General features: G+C 45.3%; 1 protein-coding gene and 1 pseudogene across 1 annotated transcript; one reads left to right on the top strand and one right to left on the bottom strand.

The window, feature by feature from the left end:
- Window positions 1-7,095: 7,095 nt before the first annotated feature.
- Pnck (pregnancy up-regulated nonubiquitous CaM kinase) lies at window positions 7,096-15,447 on the top strand. Its single transcript, XM_038316775.1, has 12 exons — window positions 7,096-7,146; window positions 12,525-12,594; window positions 12,909-13,040; window positions 13,381-13,455; window positions 13,557-13,695; window positions 13,856-13,979; window positions 14,172-14,247; window positions 14,342-14,454; window positions 14,537-14,615; window positions 14,687-14,774; window positions 14,900-15,044; window positions 15,315-15,447. The coding sequence occupies exons 1-11, from the start codon at window positions 7,119-7,121 to the stop codon at window positions 15,035-15,037; spliced, it is 1,062 nt and encodes a 353-aa protein (XP_038172703.1). The 5' UTR covers window positions 7,096-7,118; the 3' UTR covers window positions 15,038-15,044; window positions 15,315-15,447.
- On the bottom strand, window positions 8,905-9,645 carry LOC119804902 (annotated as a pseudogene).
- Window positions 15,448-25,708: the final 10,261 nt, after the last annotated feature.

Raw genomic sequence — 25,708 nt, 5'->3', positions numbered from 1 at the left:
TCATTAGGTCAGTTCCAGTAAGAGTACAATGACAGGCCAGGCGGTGGTGGCGCATGCCTTTAATCCCAGCGCTTGGGAGGCAGAGGCAGGCGGATCTCTGTGAGTTCGAGGCCAGCCTGGTCTACAAGAGCTAGTTCCAGGACAGGCTCTAAAAAAAAGCTGCAGAGAAACCCTGTCTCGAAAAACCAAAAAAAAAAAAAAAAAGAAAAAAAAAAGAGTACAATGACAGACATTGTTATATCAAAACACCACCAGTTTCAGTCTCTGAGCAACAGTTAAAATCCTGCTCTTTCCCTTTCTTAAGTGAAGAGGAGTTAAGATTTTAATTAATCAAAATGAGTTTTGTGTCCCAAAGATTAAAACAGTCAGATGTTTAGTCTGCATCTTAGCTCCAAAGCAAACAGGATTCAAACTGCAGAAAATTGTAGTCACCAATGGTCAGGTCATCTCAGCAGGGCATCTGTGTCTGTGTCTCAGGTCTGGAAGCAGCTCAGCACTTGTGCTTCCGGGCAGGTGGGCTTCCTGGGTGTGGTGCATTGGATTCAGCTACCTGAAGCACACCTTGGCAATTATCTCAGCTGAATCTCTGGAGGCAGAATGTGTAGAGTGGTTTAGCAGGTCCTGCTTGCTATCAGGCACTTTTCTCCATGGGGGCAGGGAGGACTGGATAAGGATTCCTCTCCAACTCATTTCTCCTGGAACTCCTTTATGGGGTGTTTGTAGCTACGACATCATCAGGTCCAGCTTTATTTTCTTTCTGTGAAACAAGGTGTTATTCTTTTGGTCCCCGCCCCTTTTACCACGCCTACTCCCAGCGACCTCTGGTCTCTCGGAGTCATCCTGAATCTTTTCTCTTCCCTCTCTCTCTTCTCACTGTCCCCTTTTTGTGTGTGCACATGCGCCTGTCTCTTCCCCCTTCTCTGTTTCTCTCTTTCTCTCTCCCTCTCCCTCTCCCTCTCCCTCTCTCCTTTAATAAAGCTTTATGCTTATTTTCTGTGTCTGTGCGTTCACCCGCCGCCCTGGTCACACGTGTTCCGCGAGTCTCCGCGCAGCTACGCGCAGCTGCCCAGCTACAATCTTTTTAAGAACAAAACAAGGCATAAACATATCCTCAACCCCAAATATATATAGGTTGGGTCTTTTTTAATGCATTGCAAGGGCTTTTTAACCTTGCCTTAGGTAAAGGTCAGCTTGGTGTCATCATGTCAGATCTGTTTGTATCAGGATCTGTTTGCAACTTTTATAAGTTGCTTTCAAAGAGCCTTGGTACACTCCATAATTTCTTTTTATTATTAACCATATATGCAGTTCTTCCATTGGAAGAGCCATTTGTAAAATTTAGTATAAAATCCTTTAAGGAATTTTTAGCTATAGCATTAGCAAAATACAGTTGTGTGAATTGTAGCAATGATCATCTGGAAAAAGATTAGTGTTTTGGCCTTTGAATTGAGCAAACACAATTGTCCAGGAATCAATCTTAAAATTATCAATTAATCTATTGTTTAGTATAAGAAATATTGATTATAGTCAATATTTTGTTAAACCATCTTTCAGATTTTATCCTGCCCTTTTGTACAAGGCAAGCTACTGTTCTAATTTAAGACTTTAATATATTAACTGGCAAAACTGGGAAGGTTTAGCCATAAACAGCATTTTTTAAAAATAAAACTGTTGTAGAATAAGTTTTGTACTTAATACACACACTTGCCATAGCTGAATCATAATTAATATACTGTACTTGTACATTATTGTATACTTTATCTGCTTGAGTACCTGTTAGGCAGCTTCTTTAAACTTTCTATTGGAAATTGGCTCATTGTTTTTTGTAAGAATTTGACCTATTGGCTCAATATCTCCCATAAGAATATTATAACTAGGGCTTTAACCATTGTATATCTAATTAAAAGTTTGTAAGCTATCCTCTTAAGTTGCAAATCACCTTAGTAATTTTCCACACCATACACAAGAAGAAATACTTTTACATTACACCAAGTTGCATTCATTCTTACTCTATAAATTTCCTGCTCTATCTATACTACAGATTCCCCTTTATTTATTCATTCAGAGGAATCTGTTTCCATGCTCATTATACCAGGGTAGCGAAGGCACTGGCTTTTTATGAGTTTTGGAGACCCCAACTAGCTTTTCGTTTTGTTTTCTTTTGTTTTGTTTTTCAAGTTAGGACTTCTCTGTGTAACAGTCCTAGCTGTCCTGGAACTAGCTCTGTAGATCAGGCTGGCTTTGAACTCACAGAAATCCACCTGGCTCTGCCTCCTGCTGGGATTAAAGGCATATACTCCACCACCTGGTCCCAGCTTTAATCTTTTTTTTCCCAGAGACAGAGTCTCTCTGTGTATTTCTGCTTGTCCTGGAACTCACTTTGTAGACCAGGCTGGCCTCAAACTCACAGAGATCCGCCTGTCTCTGCCTTCCTGAGTGCTGGGATTAAAGGCGTGCTCCACCACTGCCTGACCCCAGCTCTACTCTTAATCACATGTATTTATTTTAATATTTTAGATTAAATTTTAATTAAAATATGATTATATCACACCCCTTCCCTTTCTTCCCTTCAACCTCTCCTATAATTTGCATTGTTGGATATGGAATCCAGGGCCCTATGCTTGTTTTGCAGCCTCCATTTAAGTCTTATAGACTCTTGTCTAGAGTGACTGAATCAGTCCTTTCCCTTGCTTCAGCGATGTATATGTGTGTGATACCGTTAAGGTCTTTTTGTCAGTCTGTACTCTGTATTGTGACTACCTTACTTCCTAGAAGATCACCAGGACTTGTATAAACTGCAGTTCCCGCTTCCACTGTCAAGACACTTCTGCTGAATGTCATCCTTCTACCATGACATCCCCATGCAGAATGGCTTTACTGCTCTCAAAATCCCCTATGTTTCCCCTGGTAAAACACTGTCCCTTCTCGCTCCCCTGACCACTGCTGATTTGTTTCTTGTATCTATGCTTTTGCCTTTCTGGCATGTTCTAGAAATGGAATCTATTGTAGGTGGTTCATTCCCCATGGCTTATTTCACTTAACAATATGTTGTTTGTTTTGTGGGTGGGGGCAAGGTCTCATGTGTCCTAGGCTGGCCTCGAACTTGCTGTGTACCTGAGGATTACTTGAACTCCTGATCTTGCTGCATCTATTTCCTTAGTGTGTGTGCCACCATGCCTGGCTCAGGAAAATCTTCTGAAGAATTCTTAGTTTCTCTGTGTGGTTGGTGCATAGTTCTTTCCTCTTCCTCACTGACTAGTCTTCCACTGAGCTACTGAGAGTATCCTGTTTGCTTTTTTTTAATATTTATTTATTTATTATGTATACAATATTCTGTCTGTGTGTATGCCTGAAGGCCAGAAGAGGGCACCAGACCCCATTACAGATGGTTGTGAGCCACCATGTGGTTGCTGGGAATTGAACTCAGGACCTTTGGAAGAGCAGGCAATGCTCTTAACCTCTGAGCCATCTCTCCAGCCCCTCCTGTTTGCTTTTAGTCTTCACTAATTATGAAGAAAGCTGGTGGTTCAAGTCTGTGTCATAAACACCAAGGACTATTATCACTGGACTTTATGATAAAAATAAGTTTAGCTTCATTAGAAATTGCCAACCCTAAGTTGGGTAGTAGTGGTGCACGTCTTTAATCCCAGAACTCTGGGAGGTAGAGGCAGGTGGATCTCTGTGAGTTTGAATCTAGCTTGGGCTACAGAGTGAGTTCCAGGACAGCCAGGGCTACACAGAGAAACCCTTTCTGAATCTCCTGCCCCCCAAATAGAGCAATTGTCTTATCTAGTGTAATGGTACCTGGGAGGCCAAGGCAAGAGGATCTCTGTGAGGTGGAGGTCGGACTAAGCTACAAACATCCTGTCTCAAAAAAGAAAACCACCCCACCATCACCACCACCACCAGACAAGGCAAAACCAGATCCAAAAAAGGAAAGAAAAAGAAACTACAAAACTGTCTCCTAAAGTGGGTGTTCCAGTTGTCATTCCCACAGGTAGTAGGAAATGACTGTCCCACTGTCCCCATGTCCCTGCCAACATTAGCTGATTGATATCAGTTATTCTGGGTTTTGGCCATTTTAGGAGGTATCTAACAGCGTCCTGAAATTCCCTATTGAGTCTTGGTGGTAAACACCTTTTTACATGCATATTTGTCTGTTGCATTTCTTTGTTGAGGTGTCTCTTTAGAGCTTTGGCCTGTTTTTAAAAACTGGATTGTTCACTTTTCTACTTGAGTTCTCTGTGTACTTTGGATAATATTGGGTGGGTCTGGGAAGAGTTGGGCAGAGTGAATATATTCAGAATGTATTACATTTTCAAAGAATTCATAAAATGTAATTTAAAATATTTCTTTTATTTTAAATTATGTATATGGAGGGGTGTTGATTTGTGCTCATGCGTGCAAGAGCCTGTGGAGGTCAGAAGAGAGCATTGTATACTGTAAAACTGGAATATATAAGCAGTTGTGAGCCACCTGATACAGATACTAGGCCTGGAGCTCAGGTCCTGTGGGAGAAGCAGGACGCTCCAGCCTCTTCAAGCTGATTTTTGCAATGATTTTGAAAAGTTCTTTATTCACTGCCACCAATTCCCACCATACACACAATGTAGCTTGAAGTTGACATACACAGTATTTCATTGGATGTCTAAATAGTTGCAAATGTTATAATTACTGAATGGCTGGCATGGTGTTTTGAATGATAATGACCCCCATATGGTCAAATATTTGAATACCTGGGTCCCAGGTGATGAAACTATTTGAGGAGGATTACAGGGTGTGACTTTGTTGAAGGAGGTGTGTTAACTTTGAGGTTTCATTTTTATTTATTTATTTTTTTCGTTTTTCGAGACAGGGTTTCTCTGTGGCTTTGGAGCCTGTCCTGGAACTAGCTCTGTAGACCAGGCTGGTCTCGAACTCACAGAGATCTGCCTGCTTCTGCCTCCCGAGTGCTGGGATTAAAGGTGTGCGCCACCATTGCCTGGTAACTTTGAGGTTTTAAAAGACTCACACCATTCCCAGTGTCTCTTCCTCTCTCTGCCTCCTACTTGTGGATCAAGATGTGAACTCTGAGCTACTGCTCCAGTTCCATCCCTGCCCATGTGCTGTTATGATTCTCAACATGATGATCATGGACTAAATTAAACCTTGGTTATGGTGCCTTAGCACAGCAATAGAAAAGTAACTAAGACAACTGGTATCAAACAAAAAGCTAAGATGTCATCTTTTAATAATTTATTTAACTTTATTTTATGTGCATTGGTATGAAGGTATCAGATCCCCTGGAACTAGAGCTACAGATAGTTATGAGCTGCCATGTGGGTGCTGGGAATTGAACACAGGTCCTCTGGAAGAACTGCCAGTCCTCTTATCCCACTGAGCCATCTCTCCAGCTCCTGGATATTATTTTTTATAGGTGTCATTTAACTGAGGTTGACCTGGAACTCTAGCCTCAACTTCACAAGTGTTAGGATTTCAAGAATGCATCATAAAGCCCAGCTTGTGACATCATTTTTGTAGATGGAGGGCTCAGCATGTTGCTCAGGCTGCCCTTGAAATCCCGATTCTCTTCAGTCTCCCAGGTAGTCAGGACTACAGGCCTCTTGTACATGTATGTGATTTTTCACATGAAGTTTTTCACACATCCAAACTGTTTCAAGAGGGCTGAGAATGGAACCTAGTTGGCAGAATTCTAGCCTAACATAAACAATGCCCTGGGTTCCAGCCCCAGCACTGCATAAGAAGGGGACTGGGGATACACGACTATAATGCCTTTTCTAGCCCAAAGTTCTAAAGTCCTTCCACAATCTTCCCCAAAACAACATGGCCAGCTCTGTCACAGCAACACCCAGTATCGTGGTACTAAGTCCTAATTAGGGTCACTATTGCTGTGATAAAACACCATGACCAAAGCAACCTGGGGAGAAAAGAGTTTATTTCAGCTTATATTTTCATTGAAGGAAGGCAGGAGTTGATGCAGTGGCATGGAGGAATGTTGCTTGCTGGCTTGCTTCCCTGTGGCTTGCTCAGCCTGCTTTCTTATGGAACCCAGGACCACCAGCCTAGGGATGGCCCCACCCACCATGGACTGGGCCCTCCACCATCCATCACTGGTTAAGAAAATTCCCTATAGCAGGATCTTATAAGGCTATTTTCTCAAAGGAGGTTCCTACCTTTCAGACAACTCTAGCTTTTGTTAAGATGATGTAAAACTAGCCAGAATATCTCATAACAACAAAAAAGGAAAAATCCAGTCCTCAGAGAAACAAAATCACATCATGTGCAGATACTGAGCTTTATGAAAATGTCTCTGGATACTATGGGCCTGAAGGCTCTGGGCATGGGCTCCATCACTTGTAGGCTCCATGAGATCCTGTCTCACAAACCCCTGATAAAAACAAAAACAGAAAAACCACCCACTTTATGAAGCACCGACTGGCAGCTTTACATTTTGTGGATTTCTTGGCTAAAACTAAAATAAACTGATTACATTTTGGTCGATTTTTCAATAATAAAGGTGGTGGTGAAAGTAAAAAAAGTAAATTGCTATTTTTGCAAATATTTCACAAATGTATCACACACACTTGTTTCTGAGCAACTGGAGACTGTTCACATTGAGCAAGATAAGAAGGCCTGGAGTCTCCCGGAGAACAGCAGTTGCCCCAACGGTACAGAGGAACTTTGGGTGACTGTCCAGGTAGCGAGTTGTCTCTGTCATTTCTAGAGTTTGAAAGTTGCATATGACTTGCTTACTTAGGTAATATTATATCCTTCTGGAGCCTTTGATGGAGTTGAAGAATAAATAGATAGTTATAGCTTTCCTTAGTTATGATAAAAGATAAAATAGATCTAAATATTATAACTGTAATTCTTGCTTGATAACTGTTTTGTTACATGTAATTTTACTATGTTAAAGTTAAAGCCTTTCTTTTTTGTTTAAACAGAAAAAGGGGAAATGATGGAGGAGTGTCTATGTGTTACTTTCATTATTAATAAAGAAACTGCCTTGGCCCTTTATGAAACAGAAAATTAGGTAGGCAGAGTAGACAGAACAGAATTGTGGGAGAAAGGAAGCAGAGTTGAGGAGACACTTCAGGCAGTCGCCATAGTGAGTTGCCATGCCTCTCCTCTCCAAGATGGACGCAGGTAAAGATCTCTCCTGGTAAGTGACCACCTCGTGATGCTACACAGATTACTAAATATGGGTTAATTAGACAATAAGAGGCTGGAACTAATGGGCCAGGCAGTATTTAAAAGAATACAGTTTCCATGTAATTATTTTGGGTAAAGCTAGCCGGGTGGCGGAACACAGCCTGCCGCTCCATCTACATACAAGTCTCAAACTTGCTATGAACCTGAAGATGGCATTAAACTCTGACCCTTCTTCCCTCTATCCTCCAAATGCTAGATTAAAACATACCACCACACCCAGCCTACATTTTTAAACACTGTTTAACTTGTACATTCTATTAAGGGGACGTGATGGCCTCAGGCTGGCTTTCATTGGTCCATGAGCTAGATATCACACAACCAAGCACATACATGGAGATAGGAAGATCTTGCGTTAGCAAGGAAATGCCTAATTTTCACAGGCATACTACAAGGCAAGTAACACAGAGACAGCAACAATTCAGCATGCATATGGAGAAGTTAAGAAAGTTGATAGAATTTAAAAAGAAAAGCTATGCCTTGGGATGCAGTGAAGGGGATTCAGAAGCTTCACAGACTAGATGGCTGTGCCCAGACTAGGCAAGGAGTAGACATCAATGCTTGTGACTGGGTACTCAAGGCTCCAGAAACCAAAATGAATAAGACCAAAACCAAGCTGGAGATGCAGTGACTGTTCAAGAGGTAGGGATTATTTGTTTTGGGTAAAGAGAGTATTTTGCTTAAAAAAAAATAACAAGCACATAAAACTTGAGACGATCCAAGCCAGGCTTTGGTCCTCAGACCTCACCTGTGCCTTATTCCTGCGCCCCCATTCCTTCCAGTGACCATCAGTCACAGCCAGAGAGCACTCAGCACATGCTCCTGCTGTGCATGCCTTCAAGACAGTGAGTGGAAAAGGACCCAGAAAACGCAGCTTACCCCAGATAACAATGGAACATGAAGGTAAACATCCTCCTCTAATACTATACCAGCAGCCTATTTTAACCTCTTCTGAGCCACTTGCAAATTGTGCTCAGCCTGTGCTATTCTGGAAGAATGGCATTGTTGAGTCAGATTTCTTGTGAGGTGGTTCAAAGTTTTGAAACAGCAGATTTATAGATCTGCCTCTACTACCACGGTGGTTCTTAAGGCTGACACCTATATATCTATATCCCCTGGCTTCTCAAACTATTAAAAATCTTTTCCTTGGGCTGGAGAGATGGCTCAGTGGTTAAGAGCACTGCCTGCTCTTCCAAATGTCCCGAGTTCAAGTCTCAGCAACCACCTGTAATGAGATCTGGCGCCCTCTTCTGGCGTGCAAGCATGCATGCAGGCAGACCACTGTATACTTAATAAATAAATCTTAAAAAATCTTTTCCTTCAGGTTTTACCAAATTTGCAACTAAAAAAAAATCAAAGAGATGAAGGCACAAAATAACAAAATGTTGTCAAAACAAATGACAAAGGTCAAATAAGAATGTGAGTGATCATTCTCACAGTCCAAACTTTGCTAAAAAACTTGGAAAAAAAAACAACTTTACTTGGTTTATCAAAGCTTCAGGCATTTTATAAAGAAGTCCAGGAATTTAGAGAACTAGCAAAGCTGAGGAAAGGGACTCATAGGTTCAAGGTCAGCCTGGGCTATGTTTAAATTCTACCTAATAAAGAAATCATAAAAATGAGCAGGAACATAAACTATCACCCATGCATTATCAACAGAGTTCTTCCAATAGGCCATGTCTACAAAGAAAGACATCAGGCAAGACTATATGGCTGCATCCCAGGCAGAGTGCTCTCAGGAATATTGGCATATGCCTGCTCCAGGTAGGCCGAGGAGCCCTGGGGGATCTCAGCTGGCTTCTTGTGCTGCACATTGATGTCCCCAGCACCTGCTGCCAATGCCTCAGCTTTGTCAAGTGCTTCTGGACCAGTGCATCTTTTCGCTGCAGTTCACTCCTTAGTTCTGAGACATCCTCTTTGATAACTTGATCTGGTTTCTGGACAGACAACTGCAACCTTTTTTTTTTTTAAAGATTTATTTATTATGTATGCAGTGCTCTGCCTGCATGTATGCCTGCAGGCCAGAAGAGGGCACCAGATCTCTTTACAGATGGTTGTGAGCCACCATGTGGTTGCTGGGAATTGAACTCAGGACCTCTGGAAGAGCAGCCAGTGCTCTTAACCTCTGAGCCACCTCTCCAGCACGCAACTTTTTTTTTTTTTTAGAAAAAACATTCTGTCTGTCTTGCAATGTCCAAAAACTTGATCAACACCATTTCGAATGTCTTCCTGATCAGTTCCATTGACATAATCCTGACTCACAAGGGAAGTGAAGCAAGCCTCGAATGACAATGCCAACTCGTCCACCAAAGTGCTGTTAGATGGTCTCAGAGTCCCAGGCGTTGCTTGCAGAAGCGAGGCCTGGCCTGGGAGCCCAGGCAGGGGCGGTGGGGGACCAGAGGGCTTCCTGAATATCCTGCCAAGAGACCCCACCATGTACTTTTTTTGATTTTCATGATTCTCTGCCTTAATCATCTGTTGTGGATGTTATTATTTTAAGATGTGTTACATTTGTTTATACTGTGGAACATTTGCTTTAATGATGCAAAAATGTGTTACATTCTTTTATACTGCATTTGTTTAACTCTGTGAAGCTGTGATTCTTTGCTTGTCTAAAACAGCTGATTGATTTAATAAAGCTGAACAGCCAATAGCTTGTCAGGTAAGGATAGGCAGGGTCGACAGGTGGAGAGAATAAATGGGAGGAGAAATCTGGAGGAAAAAAGAAGAGCAAGAACAAGGAGAGGTGGACCCAAGGGGCCAGCCACACAGCCAGCCACAGAGTAAGAGTGAAAGTAAAGCCAGGCGGTGGTGGCGCACACCTTTAATCCCAGCACTCAGAGGCAGAGGCAGGTGGATCTCTGTGAGTTCAAGACCAGCCTAGTCTACAAGAGCTAGTTCCAGGACAGGCTCCAAAGCCACAGAGAAACCCTGTCTCACCCCCCCCCCCAAAAGTGAAAGTAAGATATACAGAAGTAAGAAAAGGAAAAAGTCCAGAGGCAAAAGGTAGCTGGGAATAAGTTAAGGTAAGGAAACCTGGCTAGAAATAAGCCAAACTAAGGCCAGGCTTTTATAAGTAAGAAGCAAGTCTCCATGTTTGTGTAGATGGAGACGGTACTTTTGTTTTCCAGCCACCCAGACCTGAATAATTAAAAAAACTATATTAATTACAACACTGTTTGGCCAACGGCTCAGGCATATTCCTAGCTAGTTCTTACTTTTTTTTGGTTTTGTTTTGTTTTGTTTTTTTGAGACAGAGTTTCTCTGTAGCTTTGGGGCCTGTCCTGGAACTAGCTCTTGTAGACCAGGCTGGTCTCGAACTCACAGAGATCTGCCTGCCTCTGCCTCCCGAGTGCTGGGATTAAAGGCATATGCCACTACCACCTGGCTAGCTCTTCCATCTTAAATTAATCCATTTCTATTATTTTACATTTTACCACGAGGCTCGTGGTTTGTTACCTTACATTTTGCTTCTTGGCCAGTTACATGGTGTGTGGGAAGACTCCCTGAAAAATCTCTAATGGGAATGGATGGCTCAGGTGACCCAGTGTTTTAGAACCCCTCTGTTGCAGTTTTCTACCTCCAGAACAGCTTCAAGACTGCTGGCTGAGATGATCCAGCCTCACAGAATACTCCAGTCAGGACTTGACCATAATCCCAAATTTTCTTTGGGTCCCCATAAGATTATCAACGCCCCCATCAGCAGGAAGTGCTGTTTCCTGAGTGCCTCCCCTGAGCCGGGTCACTTGCTTTGGGGCAGAAGACAAGGTGATTTGCAGGAGCAGATGTTTTGAAGAGGGGACAGACCATGAACTAGAGAACTGGCAAGTGCAGGCAAGGGAGGCCTGTCTGAGGAGGTAGCACACCAAACTAATTATTGGAGGGAACTGAGTAGACATTCGGGCAAAGAGCGGTAGTGCATGCAAAGGCCAGGTGGCAGGTTCAGAGGAGGCTGAAGAGGGGACATCAGATGCTGCAGCGACTCCTAATCTGCCAGGGAGTGGCATATGTGCCTCCTGGAGCGACATGACCTCAGCAAAGGGAATGCTGTGGTGCAAAAGAGGAGGAGCAGGAAGTAAGGGTGGGGGCAGAGAAAGCCCAGCTGGTGGAGACTTAGGTCAGGTCACCACTGTGTTGACATCAAGGATACAAGGGCCAGCAGGTACTAGGAAAAGAGGCTGCTGTATAGCAAATGGCCTAGACAACCTCTTTGTGGACAGCACATTAAAACAGTTCAGGAAAGGCAGACAGCCAGGTTCATGTATGCAGCACTTCGGGATGAAGTCACCGGTGGTGCAAAGGTCCTGGGGCCACCTAGAGGGGACTACGGGGCACTGGAGCATTCAATAGTCAACAAGCATAACTAAGGAGCCAGATAGTGGTGGCCAGAACCCAGGAATTGCCTTACAAGGAGCTCTGCAGTGCTGTGGCCATGGCCACCGCGTGCTCGACTGCCCAGGGTTCGCGGAGGCGCGCGCGAAGGGGGCGGGGCCGGCGGTACGCGGGCGGGGGGCTCGGCGCCGCAGCTACTGCGCTAGGCGACATTGCAGTGGCGTCACCTGCAGGTCTGCAGCACCTGCCAGCAGCTCTGGGCTGGGGGCAAGCGGGCTAGCGGGACGGGCGGGCCAGGGCATACAGGGTCCAGGCCAGCGGCCGCCTTAGCTCCGCAGCTCCCTCTACCCCAGCACACCTGTCACGCCTAGCGCGCCCCCTGCCCGCACGCGCGCGGTCCACGCAGCTCTGGACGCAGGAGGCCGAGGTTGCGGAGTCCCCCACCCCCACCTCCGACTTCGAGGCTCTAAGGGGCCAGTCAGAGGTTGGGTGGCTGCGGTGGTGACAGGTGGCTGCGAGCAGGGTCGCAGGTGCATTCGAGAGGGTTGGTGGCCTAGGTGGTGTATGCTTGAACTGTACCACGGTGGCAGGTCTGGTGGGGGAGGGGCACGGGCCTTAGGGGTGGAGGTGGGTCTGGATGAGCCAGGATGGGAGTGTTTGAAGCCTTCTGGAAAATAGCCGGCAGTGCTGGCTCAATGAGTGGAGGCAGAAAGGGGTGTCATGGTGTTGGTGGCTAACACTACGTGTGCGCTGGATGTTGGAGTGGGGGAGCATAGGCTGACAGCAGCATGCCTGGGTGGGAGGCCCACATGCAGTGGCCTGCCTCAGTGGGAGTGTGATTCTGACTGTGGGGGAGGGGAAAGGTATGCTTGGACTGGGGAGTGGGGTGACTCCATCCTGAGTTGGGAGACATCTGGCTTGGTGGGCAAGGGAGCTGCGCATTGCCAAGGGCCTTGCTCCATCTCTCCCCCCATCCCCTCCAGACATGCTGCTGCTCAAGAAACAGACGGAGGACATCAGCAGTGTCTATGAGATCCGGGAGAAGCTGGGCTCGTGAGTGTACATGCCGGGCTATGGGAGTGACCGCTTCCGAATGTGAGGCCTGTGCACATGTGAGCGAATGTGTGAGGGAGCGTATGAGTGATGAGTGTGAACGTGGGGGTGAAACTGTGAGGTATGTCGTCTGTGAATGCTGGTGAATGTGTCAGTGTGTGTGAATGTGTGGGAGGTGGTGTGGGGATGTGTGTGTGCACACTTGTGGGTGTGTGTTAGGGTGGTGGTATGACCTGAATCCTCCATTTCTGCTCTTCCTCCTCACTGGCACCTTTCCCCTCCCTTCTTGCCTCCCACCATCTGGCTCTACGCAGGGGTGCCTTCTCCGAGGTGATGCTGGCCCAGGAAAGGGGCTCTGCTCATCTTGTGGCCCTCAAGTGCATCCCCAAGAAAGCCCTTCGGGGCAAGGAGGCTCTGGTGGAGAATGAGATTGCGGTACTCCGCAGGTGTGCTTGCCTGACTCTTGGGCTGGGGAGATCTGTGACCACAGGCTGAGTCCTATGGACTCACCAGGCCTGGTTGAGTCTGCGGGGGGGGGGCGTACCTGTCTCTTCCCCTTTGAGTCTGCACGTCTCCATGGCGACATTAGAGGCACCCTATCCATCTGTGCTTTATAAATGGCCTACAGAAGTGTGTGTTCCAGGAAAACCTTGGCTAGTGGGGGCAGGGATTGGTAGGGAATGGGAGCCCAGATGAAGGAAGAGAAGAGGGGAGGGCTCAGGGCAGAGCTCTTTCAGATGAAGGGGATGCAGTGCTCCACAAAGAGCCTTTTTCTCTCTGTTGCAGGATCAGCCACCCCAACATTGTGGCTCTGGAAGACGTTCATGAGAGCCCTTCTCACCTCTACTTGGCCATGGAGCTGTAAGCAGGGCTGTTTTTTGGGGGCGCTGGGCAGAAGGGGTGCAATGCCAGGATCCATGCCTGGGTCAGCTGACCTCTTGCCTCATTCCTCCTGTCCCCAGGGTGACCGGTGGTGAACTGTTTGACCGCATCATGGAGCGGGGCTCCTACACGGAGAAGGATGCCAGCCACCTTGTAGGGCAGGTCCTCGGGGCTGTCTCCTATCTTCATAGCCTGGGCATTGTGCACCGGGACCTCAAGGTGCCTGGCTGGGCCCCGCCCCTTCTGGCCCTGAGTGTCTTTTTTCCAAAATACACTTCAGTCTGGGTCTGAGGAAATTAACGATGCTGAGGCCCACCCTATTCCAATGCCTAAACCATTCTGAGACTCAGGTCCTTTCCTTGGCTCCATGTGTCAACAGCCTGAAAACCTCCTCTATGCCACACCCTTTGAGGACTCCAAGATCATGGTCTCTGACTTCGGCCTGTCCAAAATACAAGCTGGCAACATGCTAGGCACAGCCTGTGGGACCCCAGGATATGTGGGTAAGAGGGAACTGCTCTAAGGCTTACTGTTGTGGGGAGGGAGCTGGTGACCCTGGGGATGCCAAAGCTCCAGGACCTAGGACACCTGCTGCCTGGGGCTGAATAAGTACACCAGGTGTGCCCCTTGAGGGCATGACATGTGTGCGTGCCTGTGCAGACATGTCTGTCTGTCTGTCTGCCTCTGGCCGCCAGCCCCAGAGCTCCTGGAGCAGAAACCCTACGGGAAGGCCGTAGATGTGTGGGCCCTGGGTGTCATCTCCTACATCCTGTGAGTGACCGCTGGGACGGCTCAACTCCTACATGCCTGCCCCTTCTGGGTTGGGGAGGGGTGGACATCTGGGTGATTCATCTGTGGGTGCCAGGCTGTGTGGGTACCCCCCCTTCTACGACGAGAGCGACCCTGAACTCTTCAGCCAGATTCTGAGGGCCAGCTACGAGTTTGATTCTCCCTTTTGGGATGACATCTCAGAATCAGGTGAGTGTAAGGCTGGCTTTGTGCTGGGGAGTTGACAAAGGGCACCAGGGACGTGGCAGACTGACTTTGCCCCCTGCTCCAGCCAAAGACTTCATCAGGCACCTGCTGGAGCGTGATCCCCAGAAGAGGTTCACCTGCCAACAGGCCTTACAGCATCTTTGGTGAGTGGGATGCCTGGCAGGTGGTACAGGGACAGGAACGACACTTGTGCCAACTCTCAACCTTTTTCTAGGATCTCTGGGGATGCAGCCTTGGACAAAGACATCCTGGGTTCTGTCAGTGAACAGATCCAGAAGAATTTTGCCCGGACCCACTGGAAGGTGAGCAAGGAGAGAGAGATTACCATGCTCCTGTTTCAGGGTGTGGCCACTAATGTCTTGATGCTGGTCTTGGAATTGATCGTGCTGTTGGGCCCAGTTTGCCTGACCCCACTCTCTTCCCACAGCGAGCATTCAATGCCACATCGTTCCTACATCACATCCGTAAGCTGGGGCAGAGCCCAGAGGGTGAGGAGGTCTCCCGGCAGGGTAGGATCTGTTACAGCCACCCAGGCCTTGGGACTAGCCAGTCCCCCAACTGGTGACAACCAGGTGTGTATGCCCAGTGGTCTCTGAGAACTGACTTCTTAGGGAACTTAGAGGATGGCAGTGAACTAGGTGGGATCTGCAAGGTCAAGGTCAGAGAGTGTCAGAGAAGGAGAAGCTGGGCAGAGGGTTATAGCAGACACCTTATGCTAGGGATAATGACCTCTGGAGTCTCAGGAAAGCCAAGGCTTGAGTAAGATGCTAGGAAGGATGCAGGAAGGCTGGCGCCTTTTGAACCTGTTTTCCTCTGCTTCCTTTTTCTCCCCTCTACCCAAGGTGGATGCCAAAGAAGACCAAGTGGACTGACTCCCAGCTTTTCTTTCCTCCAGCCCTTTTGGTCTCCTTCCCTGCCCCTTATCTCCCTAGCTGGCCTCTGCTGGAAAGTTTGAGACTGTGGGTGTGCTGCATGGCACTAGGCTAGGGGGCTTCCCCAGTGTGTCCCCCAGTCCCTACCCTTACCTATGGTGGAGGCTCTCTTCCCCATGTTGCTGTCACACTTTTTGGACACTGAGGAGGTGTTTGCAAGTGAATTTCGGGGCTGTCCTTCCTGCACCTTGCACGCACACATGCATCGCATGGCTGTTCTGTGCTTTGCTGACTGTGGGTGGCCCTGCTTGTGTTGTAGCTGTTCAGTTCCTTCTCCTCCCAACCAATAAAGACAAACAGAGCAATGCCTTGGTGCTGACTGAGTCTGGGATCAGTACGGGGCTGCGGGTCACCTCATGGAAGGACATGAGGGAAGCAAGTTCACTGCCAGTGGATCTACACTGGGTCTTGTGCTTTGAATCCTGAACCTCTTCTTGCTGGGATTGTGGCACAGGCACCCTGGATTGTTCAAGGACTTCCTGATTCTGTCCCCCAGGGTGCTGCCAGTAAGAGGCTTCCTGACTGCCTGTTTGCCCCGAGTTTGATAGAAAATGGATGCCAGCAAGGTCTACTGGGCTGCCAGCAGGGGGCGATGGCAGGAGGCACAATTCACCACCAGCAGCATTGGCTCCAGATCCTTACGGCTGGAAAGGGCTTGAGCCTGTGGGGGAAGGGGACCGGAGTTTGGGATACTTTCCTCTAAGGCTGCTTCGGGTGACAAGCTGTGGGCTGTCCTCTGGTTCTAGTGGCTCCAGCCCCACTTAACCACCAGGGTCAGGGCTCCAGAAGCCTGCCTTGTTGGGACAGTCAGGAGAAGGCCTCAGCCAGTCAGAGTTTGGAGGAGGCTGTGCTTCCTCTTTCTTTCTCTGCTCCAACTCCCACTATGTGAGTTGGATGACAGAGCCTGACTGGGATGTGTGTATGAGAAGTCTTGTCAAATTTTGGGATCCAAAGGGAGATACTGAGGTCTAATACAGTGCTGGCCTGGGTTTGGGGATTGGAGCCAGGAGGTCTGGAAGCAAGTGAGCAGCTTCATGGTCACCCCAGGCTATTTTGTATTTCAGGCTTTGGACCAGATATCCTAGACATGCTTGCCCAGTGTCCTGCTATTTTACCCCATGGGGTCACTGGAGGGAAACCTTGGACATCCAGTACCATAAATAGGTCTCAGCAGCTTGGTTCATTCACCTCCAATGACCTGTCCTGGAACCTCATTGTCTTTTGGTCAGACTGCCCTGTTTCTCACCTTTCCCCTCAGTCACTCACAATACCCACCCATTCTTACTTTGTTGATGAAGTATTGATTGGACCTTTCCACTGTAAGGGGAGGATCTTGTGGGCAAAGGGGGTGTTTTGATGAGGATGACCATAACGACTTTTACAGGAAAAGTATTCTCCTAGCTACTCTGGAAGCCCTGAGCATGAGCATCAGAGCAGCAGTGGGTGCTCTTCCTGTCTAGGCATAGGGCTAGGTCACATCTGTTCCCCTGACGCAATGGCCTTGCATAGGGTGCAATATGTTGTCACCACCAGCAGGGGATGCCACAGACACATGTTTAGACTATTCCTTTAGTACCTGGGGCAGTGACACAAATCCATTCATTGGCCACCAGCCTCCTAAATCCTGCCCTAGATAAATCTGAACTGGGGTGAGAGGTCCATCCTGATTATATTGGAGTGGAATACCAGGGTACCCCTGGCTCATACAGAGGCAGCATGTTTTTCATTCTCAGATCTTCCCCTTGGAGGAAGGCAGTTTGTGAGAGCAGAGCTTTGGGTCACCTGGCAGAGGGACTCCCTGTCTTCTCTGCCTATTACTGGAAAGTAGGGGCTCTAAGACATCCATCGTTGCAGGCTCAGGCACTGAGACTGGTCAACAGAGGAAGGAGCTACACCAAAACCTGGAAGGGGACAGCCTGTGGTCAATGGTGCTCCTGATGTATTCTCCACAAGCAGCATTCTTGTTCACTTTGGGGTGAGAGTTGGACTTGAGACACCTCTAAAAGTCAGGTGCTGTAAATCAGGAGCGGGGCCCAGTCTTTCAGAGGCAGATCAGAATTCAGGGGGTACCTTTTGTGGGTGTCACAAGAAAGCATTGCCTCACCAGATCATGACCAAACAGGACTCATACTCTATCTTGGAACCAATGTGAGTGGCAGAGGTTTCAAAAAGCTGAACTTGTAGGGCTATATAGGTAACGGATAGGAGCGAGTTTTGTTGTTATTTTGAGACTCAGTCTCATGTAGTAGACCCAGCTGGTCTCAGTCATGCTATGTGGCCATAGATGGACTTCAGGTTTCCACTTGCTGAGTGTTGGAATTGCAGGTGTGTGATGTGCTGTTGGAGAGCCAGCCCAGGGTTTAGCACATGCTAGGCATCACTCTACAAACTGAAACTCAACCTCAGTCTAAGATAGGAATGATTTAGGAGTTGAGTGGGTGGCCCTGGCAACAGATCTGGAGAAAGATTCAACTGGGAATGCTTGGTGGGAGAGGTAATAAGATCACTTTTGGATACAGTAAGTTCAAGATGCCTAAGGGATCCAAAAGTAGAGAAAGAGCAACTTACTCTTTACCATTCTTGTAGCAAATATGTATCTAGCTTTGTAGCTAACATTTATTGAAGGCTTCTCTCTTGTATTAAAAAGGAAGCTGACAATGACTCTTTATTGGGCACTTACCTTATACCAGGCTTTGGAAAAGCTTAATGTATAGTTACTTAAAGCTCACCTGTGAATGAGGTGGCCATCACCCTCACCATTAATGTGTGGAAACTGAGACATAGAGATGCTAACTAACTGAGCGAAGGATACACAGCCTGTGGCAGAGGGAGAATCTGAAAACTGTTCTTTCACCCTGAATTATCTTGCCTGCTTTCATGTGAAGGAGGGGCTTGCTTGGGCCATAAGGACTGGGTAACCGAAGAAAGGGAGAGTTCTCTCAAGCCCCCTCTTATCAGTGTCCTCAAAGAGAGAGAATACCAGGCTAGATTTCAGTTTTGTCTTTAAAGGATTTTGTGTAATCGTTAGCATTCTCTATGACTTCCTTTAATGTCCTGTTAAATAGAAACCAGGAAATCTCCCCATGGTGGTAGGGGTGGGGGATAAGATTTGGGCCCTACAAAGATCCCTCTGGAGTTCAGAGTAGAAATAGTAACTTGGAGATAGGCACTCTGGGTTCACAGAAGAACAAGGCACATGACACAAAGAACCTTTAGCTGAAGATGGACTCAGTGAAGGTAGGCTGTTGGGAAGGGCAGGAGTGGGCCATGGATAAGTCAAGGGTGTGGCCAAGCACCCAGGAAAGAGCTAGGGATGAAGGTCCCTTGGACAGATAGTGACTGAGTTAGCAGCATAACCATAAGTTCCTTCCTGTCAGGCGTATGTCCAAAGGACATGTTGCAACCACATTCTCTACCCAAGCCTAGCTTTAGCCAGGCCTTGGGTCTTCATCCTTAACACCAGGTGAGTACTTTATGTGTTCTGGCGATCAGATTCAAGTTGTTAGACTTTCATGGCTGGGGCTTTCACAAGCAGAGTCATAGTTTTCAATATTTTCAACTCTATCTGGTCATTTTGATCAAAATTAAAACCTCATTCTCAGGTCTCCTCTTTCTCTGTCCCCAGGGGTAAGATACCTTGAATGATCCTCTAAGCAAAGGCTAAGTGCTTTTAGCCAGATTCTCATTGCTAGAGTTATAGACAATTGTTAGTCACCATAAGAATTGAACCTGGGTCCTCTGGAAGAGCAGCCAGTGCTCTTAACCACTTAGCCATCTCTCCAGAATATCTTTGTAGTTCTTTGGTTTGCTGCTTTATGTACTTTTCAGTTCTACATTTCAGGTTGGTCCAATACTTTATTAAAAATGTAGTACTAAGATTGCCTTTGCCTTAAAATCCTCTTTGTCAACATTAATATGGCAACTACTAGTTTTTTGTTATTATTTTCTTACTAGTTTTATAAAATCCTTTTCCTCCCAAGGTTAAATTTTTTTCACTGGCCTGGAGAGATTGCTTAGCAGTTCAGAGAACTTGCTGCCTTGCAGAAGACACAGGCTTAATTCCCAGCACCCACAGCTTATTCACAACCATCAGTAACTCCAACACCCTCTTCTGACCTCCAAGGGCATATACGAGGCATGTATATAGTACACAACATATATGAGGACAAAATTCACACAGCACAAACTTTACCGTTTTAAAGTGTAAGGGCATGGTGGCATAGATCTGTATCCCAGCTCTCAGTAGGTGGAGGCAGAAGGTCAGGAGTTCAAAGTTTTTCTGGACTACATAGCAATTTCATTCTCAGTACCAGTATTGTGTACAGTTCAATGAGTTTCATAACCATCACCACCGTGTAACTTCAGAATGTTTTCATCACTGCAAAAGAAAACCCTGTACCCATTAGCAGTCCTCCCTAGCCCCTGCCCACCACTAAATTATTTCCTGCTTTTGTGAATTTGCTTTACTCCAGAATTTCAAATAAGCATAGTCATGCCATCTATGGGCTTAAATGTCCGGCTGCTTAGCCTCTGCATAATGTTTTATTGTAGTGTGTATGAGACTTCATTATTATTAATGGATAAACTCTGTTTAGCCATTAATAGATGTTTAGGTTGTTTTTTCATTTTACATATTGTGAATGATGCTGCTATGAACATTTGTGTGGAAGATTTTCGGTAAACATATTTTCCATTATCCATGTATTTTTTTGTGATAAGATCATCAGGCTGGCCTGGAACTCACTACCTGGTGCCTCAGCCTCCCCAGAATTGGGATTATAGGCATGCACTACCCTAACTGGTTCAACTGTCTTGAACATAGACTTAGAAAAGGAAATGCTGAGACATATGGAAATTCCATGTTTGTAGGAAATATCAGGCTGTTTTCCAAAGCAGACATACAATTTTACATAGCATAAGCGCTCCCACTTTCCACCTTATTGCTCACATTTGCTATTGCCTGTGGTTTTCTTTTAGAGTCACTCAAGGGTATTTCATACCTTTGATTTGCATTTCTCTGCTGATCAATGATGTTATACATCTTTTCACATTGTGTGTGTGTGTGTGTGTGTGTGTGTGTGTGTGTGTGTGTTTGAGACAGGGTCTTATGTCGGACAAACTGGCCAGGGCTTGTTATGAAGCTAATCCTACCTAGCCTTAGATTTCTGATTCTCTAATTGTTCATTTTTTGAGTCATTCGTCTTTTTGTTAATGAGTTCTTTTTATTTTCTATTAGTAGCTCATTATCAGATATGCAAGTTGTCCTTTCTCCCACTCTGTGTGCTGTCTTTTTATTTGTTTATTCACAGATGTTTTAAAGTTGTGATAAACTCCAATGGTTTTCTTTGGTTTCCTGTACTTGTGGTGTATGTTTTGTGACCTTTCCTGGGGAGATATGAACAAATGTGTGTTCACCTCAGATGAGGCCCTGATGACAGACCAAAGAAATGATCCCACCCAACCGTGGCTCAATGAGCCTCCGAGTTTACCGATGCTACTTACAGGAGCACAGGTGAAGGGTTACTTACAGGAGCATGAGTGACTCAAAGACAGCTGTATCTCTGCAAAGCACATCCCAGCGTGGATGATGACTCATGAAAGCTACATCCCTGGAGCTTCCTGAACAATTTGCTGGCAGCTCAGCCTACAGTTGTTTACTGCTTTCTCAACCTTGGGGAAAGAATCTTGTAAATTTTTGAGCTCTCAGAGCCTTAGAAATTTCCTTATTTTCCTGAACCTGGTAAATTACTTGAGCTTCCCTCCTCTCTCCGGGAGACAGTATTTTAAGTTGGAGGTCATAATTACACAATATTGTAAAGAACTATTGTTTAATCCTGATAACAAAATTGATGCTATTATTTTTTTAAGTGATTGTATTAACATTTTGAGGAGATACGGATAAACATATATTCACTCCAAATAAGGCACCGACAGACCAAGGAAATTATTCCACCAATGGGACTAGTAAGGTTAATTGGTGTTACTTACAGGAATATAGGTGAGGCGTTATGTACAGGAGCATAGGTGAGGAGTTACGTACAAGGAACATGGGTAACTTGCCAGCAGCTACAGCACCAAAAGAACTCTTCCTCTTTTAGAAATTGTGAACCCTTATATATCCTTGGGGAAGGGTGGAACCTCATGGACCTTATGAGCCAGATCCCTACTTCCAAGAGAGAATGTTAGGGGTCCAATTTTCAGACTCTCTTGCCTGTTATCACAGCTGCTCTAATTTCAAGATGATAATGTCAGACCATGCTGAGGCAAGCACCCCACAACAGGAGTTTAACTTCTGCATTCAGGTCTTTGATTAGTTGATTTTTGTATGCCACTTGAGTTTAGGGTCCAATTTCTTTCTTTCTTTCTTTCTTTCTTTCTTCTCTCTCTCTCTCTCTCTCTCTCTCTCTCTCTTTCTCTCTCTCTCTCTCCTCCTCCTCTGCCTCCTCCTTCCCCTCTTTCTTCTTCTTTTGGTTTTTCGAGACAGGGTTTCTCTGTGGCTTTGGAGCCTGTTCTGGAACTAGCTCTTGTAGACCAGGCTGGCCTCGAACTCACAGAGATCCACCTGCCTCTGCCTCCCGAGTGCTGGGATTAAAGGCGTGCACCACTGGGGTCCAATTTCTTATGTGTGTGTGCACATGTACACATGTGTGCATGTCTATGTTGTGTGACACTTTTTCATTGTGACACATGATCAAATGTCTACTCACTAATACTGGGAATTGATGATAAACCAAAGCAAACATATATTTAAGTTCAACTTAATGAACTAATAAATTTAATGGGGTTACTTGTAAGAATATAAATGAAGGAAGGATCACTTTCAGGAAAATGGGGAACTCAAAGACAGCTGTATCACCAAAGGTCACCCCAACATGGGTGACAATTGATGAAAGTAAGAACTCTGGACATCTCTGCACAGTTTTAGGCTGCTCAACTGTTGAGAGAATTTTTCCTAATCAGTCCTCTTACTGCATATGTAACCTCGGAAATGGAGGGGTCTTGTAAATATAGTCAGTTTCAGGGACTTCTTGAGACTCCTGAGTTGTTTACTTCCTAATTCTTAAGGAAGAGCCTCCTTTTAGAACTTCCTAACTGACAAGTTTCTTTCCAAGATGGAGTTTCAAGTGAGATGAAATTGCTATAGAACAGTGTGTATTTGTGTAGGTGTATGTTTGTGTGTGCATGTGTATGAACGTTCAGGAGGTCAGAACAGGATTTTGTGTGTCGTCTTCCTTTGTCATTGTCTATCTGATAGCCTTCAGAGTCAGTTTCTTTCTGATCCAGAAGCTCACTATTTTGGCTAGGCTGGCTGACTGGCCATAGAGCACTGGGATCTACGTGTCTCTGCCCATTCCACAATGGGATTGATTATAGGCACATGCAGCTATGCCAGGCATTTAATATGAGCTCTGAGGATTTGAACTCAGGTCCTCATACTTCCAGAGCAAGTACCTTTACCCACAGAACCATCTTCCAGTCTGCAATTTTCTTCTTTTATATAGGCTGTCTAGTTGTCCCAGTACCATTTCTTTTTTTGAGACAGGGTCTCACTATGTAGCTTTGAGTCCTGAAACTCACTCTGTAGACCAAGCTGGCCTTGAATTCAGAGATCCACCTGCTTCTGCCTCCCAAATGCTGGGATTAAACATAATCTACACACCCTGCTAGGTCTCTTTTGTTCGAGTCTCAATTCTATTCCATTTATTCCTGTGTCAGTACCATAGTGTCTTAATTATTGTAGCTATTTGATAAGTTTTGAAATTAGGATTTGAGAGTCCTCCAACTTTGTTCTTTTCAAAATTGTTCTGTCTATTCTAAGTTTCTTGCATTTCCATATAAATTCTTAACATCAGTTTGTCAATTTCTGCAAAAAAGTGAGGTTTTTGGCAGAGATATCATTGAATCCTCAGATAATCTATAGATTGTGATGGGCTGAAAGAGTATGTTTCTAATTCACGTGTTGAAACTCTCATGGGAGGATAGGACCCCTGTCTTATAAGATTAGGGTCCTTATAAGAGACGCCAAGAGAGCTCACTTGCTCTCTTTCTCCATAGGCACATACTGAAGAGATGCCAGGTGAGGACACAATGAGAAGCTGACTGGCAGTAAGTCATGAATAGTGTCCTTGCCAGTCCCTGAACTAGCTGAAACATTGACTTGAGCCTGAGAAGATAGGAAAGGAGACCTATTATATAGTAAAATACCGTAAAGAGCTGACATCACAGCTGAGCTGACTCCGATGCATCTGAAATCCTCTTCTGTTTCCATGGGCACTCACATATAAATAAAAACAAAATAAAATATCTGGAAAAATGATAAATGCATTTTAGAGAACGGTTCTATGCAGTGCTGGGAATGTAACTCAGAGCTCCATGCTTGCTAGACATACACTCTGCCAACTGAGCTACATCTTCACCCCAAACTTTTACTTTTGAAAAGCTGGGTATGGACCTTTTGATTGACAATATTATTTGCTTTTCTGCACTCTGAATGTATCACTCCTGTGACTTCTGACCTACAATGTTTCTGACCATAAGTCAGATGTTAAATTGTGGGTCATTTTTATCTTGCTATTTTCTCAATTTGTGTATCTTTGTCTTTAAACAGTGACTGTGGAGTATCTGTGAATGGCCTTCTATGTATTTGCTATGATTGGAATAGAGTTTGTGTCTCTATCAAAAGTCTCTGTGATGAAAGACTTGAATGGGACCTTTAAGAGGCAGAGCCTGTGACAGGTCCTTAGGTCATTTGGGGTGTGCTCCTGGGAAGTAGTTCTGTGTGACCTCTCAAGTTCCCTACAGCCTCTCTGTTCCTGTCTTGGAATGTGATGGTTACTTGTTCCTGGAATTTGTGTGACTGCTATCTATGCTCTGAGCTAATGCAGCTACCTGGTGGTTCTTTCCTATGTTCTTTCTATTTAAATTTCTAAAACTGTGACCGAAATTCTCTTTTCCTCATTAATAGCCTGTGTAAGGTATGTCCTTGTATTGAAACATTGACTAACGCCCACATTTTCTTAGTAAGATTCATTGAGCTGTCTGATGTGGGTGCTGGGAACATAACCCAGGTCCCATACAAGAGTCATCCACTGACATTTCTCTAGCCTCAGCAGCAAACAGTATCTGAAGAGAGACTCTCCAGTAGACCAAGCAACCTGCAAGTTGTTCAGGAAGCTCCAGAGATGGAGTTTTCATGAGTTGCTTAGCTCTGCTGAGACAGCTTGCCTTTGAGTCATCATGCGCCCCTGTAACTATGCCGCCAATAAACTCATTGGTTCACTAAGCTAGAGTTGAGTAGAATTGTTGATTTGATATGTTGTCTGGGGGTGAATAGATGCTTATTCCCATCTTCTCCAGGAAAAGTCATGCCACAGCTTGTTTCTCATTTTTCATATCTCTAAATTACCCTCCTTAGATGCTTAATGTTGCCCCAGAGGTCATCTTATGTTCTATTTTCTACTTATTCCAGTATTTCTGTATTTTCATTTCTCTCTTGACTTCTGCATTAATAGAGAGTTTTTCCCTTCATCATTTCACGCTTCCCTTTTCTAGTCTGGTATCAGTGTTCTCTGTATTTATTCTAGAAGTTGCCCTAGGAAACTAGTGTGTGATCCATTGCAGAAGGAGCTGAGGAGTCACTGCTATGCTAAACAAAGTCAAAGCAACTGAAAATGAAGCACTCCTTCAAATCCATAAACCATCCTCACCAGGTTGGAGTGGGGCAAGCACACACAGGAACCCAAGGAACCTACAAGCCACCCAGGATCGCCAAAGACATACTTCATGGAAATTGCTGAATTGCAGAGGCTCAGAGTGGAAAGTTTAAACAATTAAAACTTGCAAATTTGCATGCTCTTAGGAACTTTGTCGTCATAAACCTAGTAGGGCTCACACAAAGAGAAAGCTCATGTTTCTGGCAGGGGAAGAGAAGCTAAGTATTTAAAATGCATCCAGACCAGGCATTACAACCTGACTTCAAACTCTACTACAAAGCTGCAGTACTGAAAACAGCCTGGTATTGGCATAAGAACAGACAGGAGGACCAATGGAACTGAATAGAAAACCCGGATATCAATCCACAAATCTTCGAACACCTGTTCTTTGATAAAGAAGCAAAAAATATCAAATGAAAAAAAAAGCATAATTAACAAGTGGTGCTGGCATAACTGGATATCAACATGGAGAAGAATGAAAATAGACCCATATCTATCATCATGCACAAAACTCAAGTCCAAATGGATCAAAGATATCAACATTAAAGCTGGACACACTGAACCTTATAGAAGAGAAAGTGGGAAGTACAC

Source organism: Arvicola amphibius, chromosome X (genome assembly GCF_903992535.2).
Source record: "Arvicola amphibius chromosome X, mArvAmp1.2, whole genome shotgun sequence".
NCBI classification, from domain to species: Eukaryota; Metazoa; Chordata; class Mammalia; order Rodentia; family Cricetidae; genus Arvicola; species Arvicola amphibius.
This window is presented reverse-complemented; position numbering and strand designations above follow the sequence as displayed.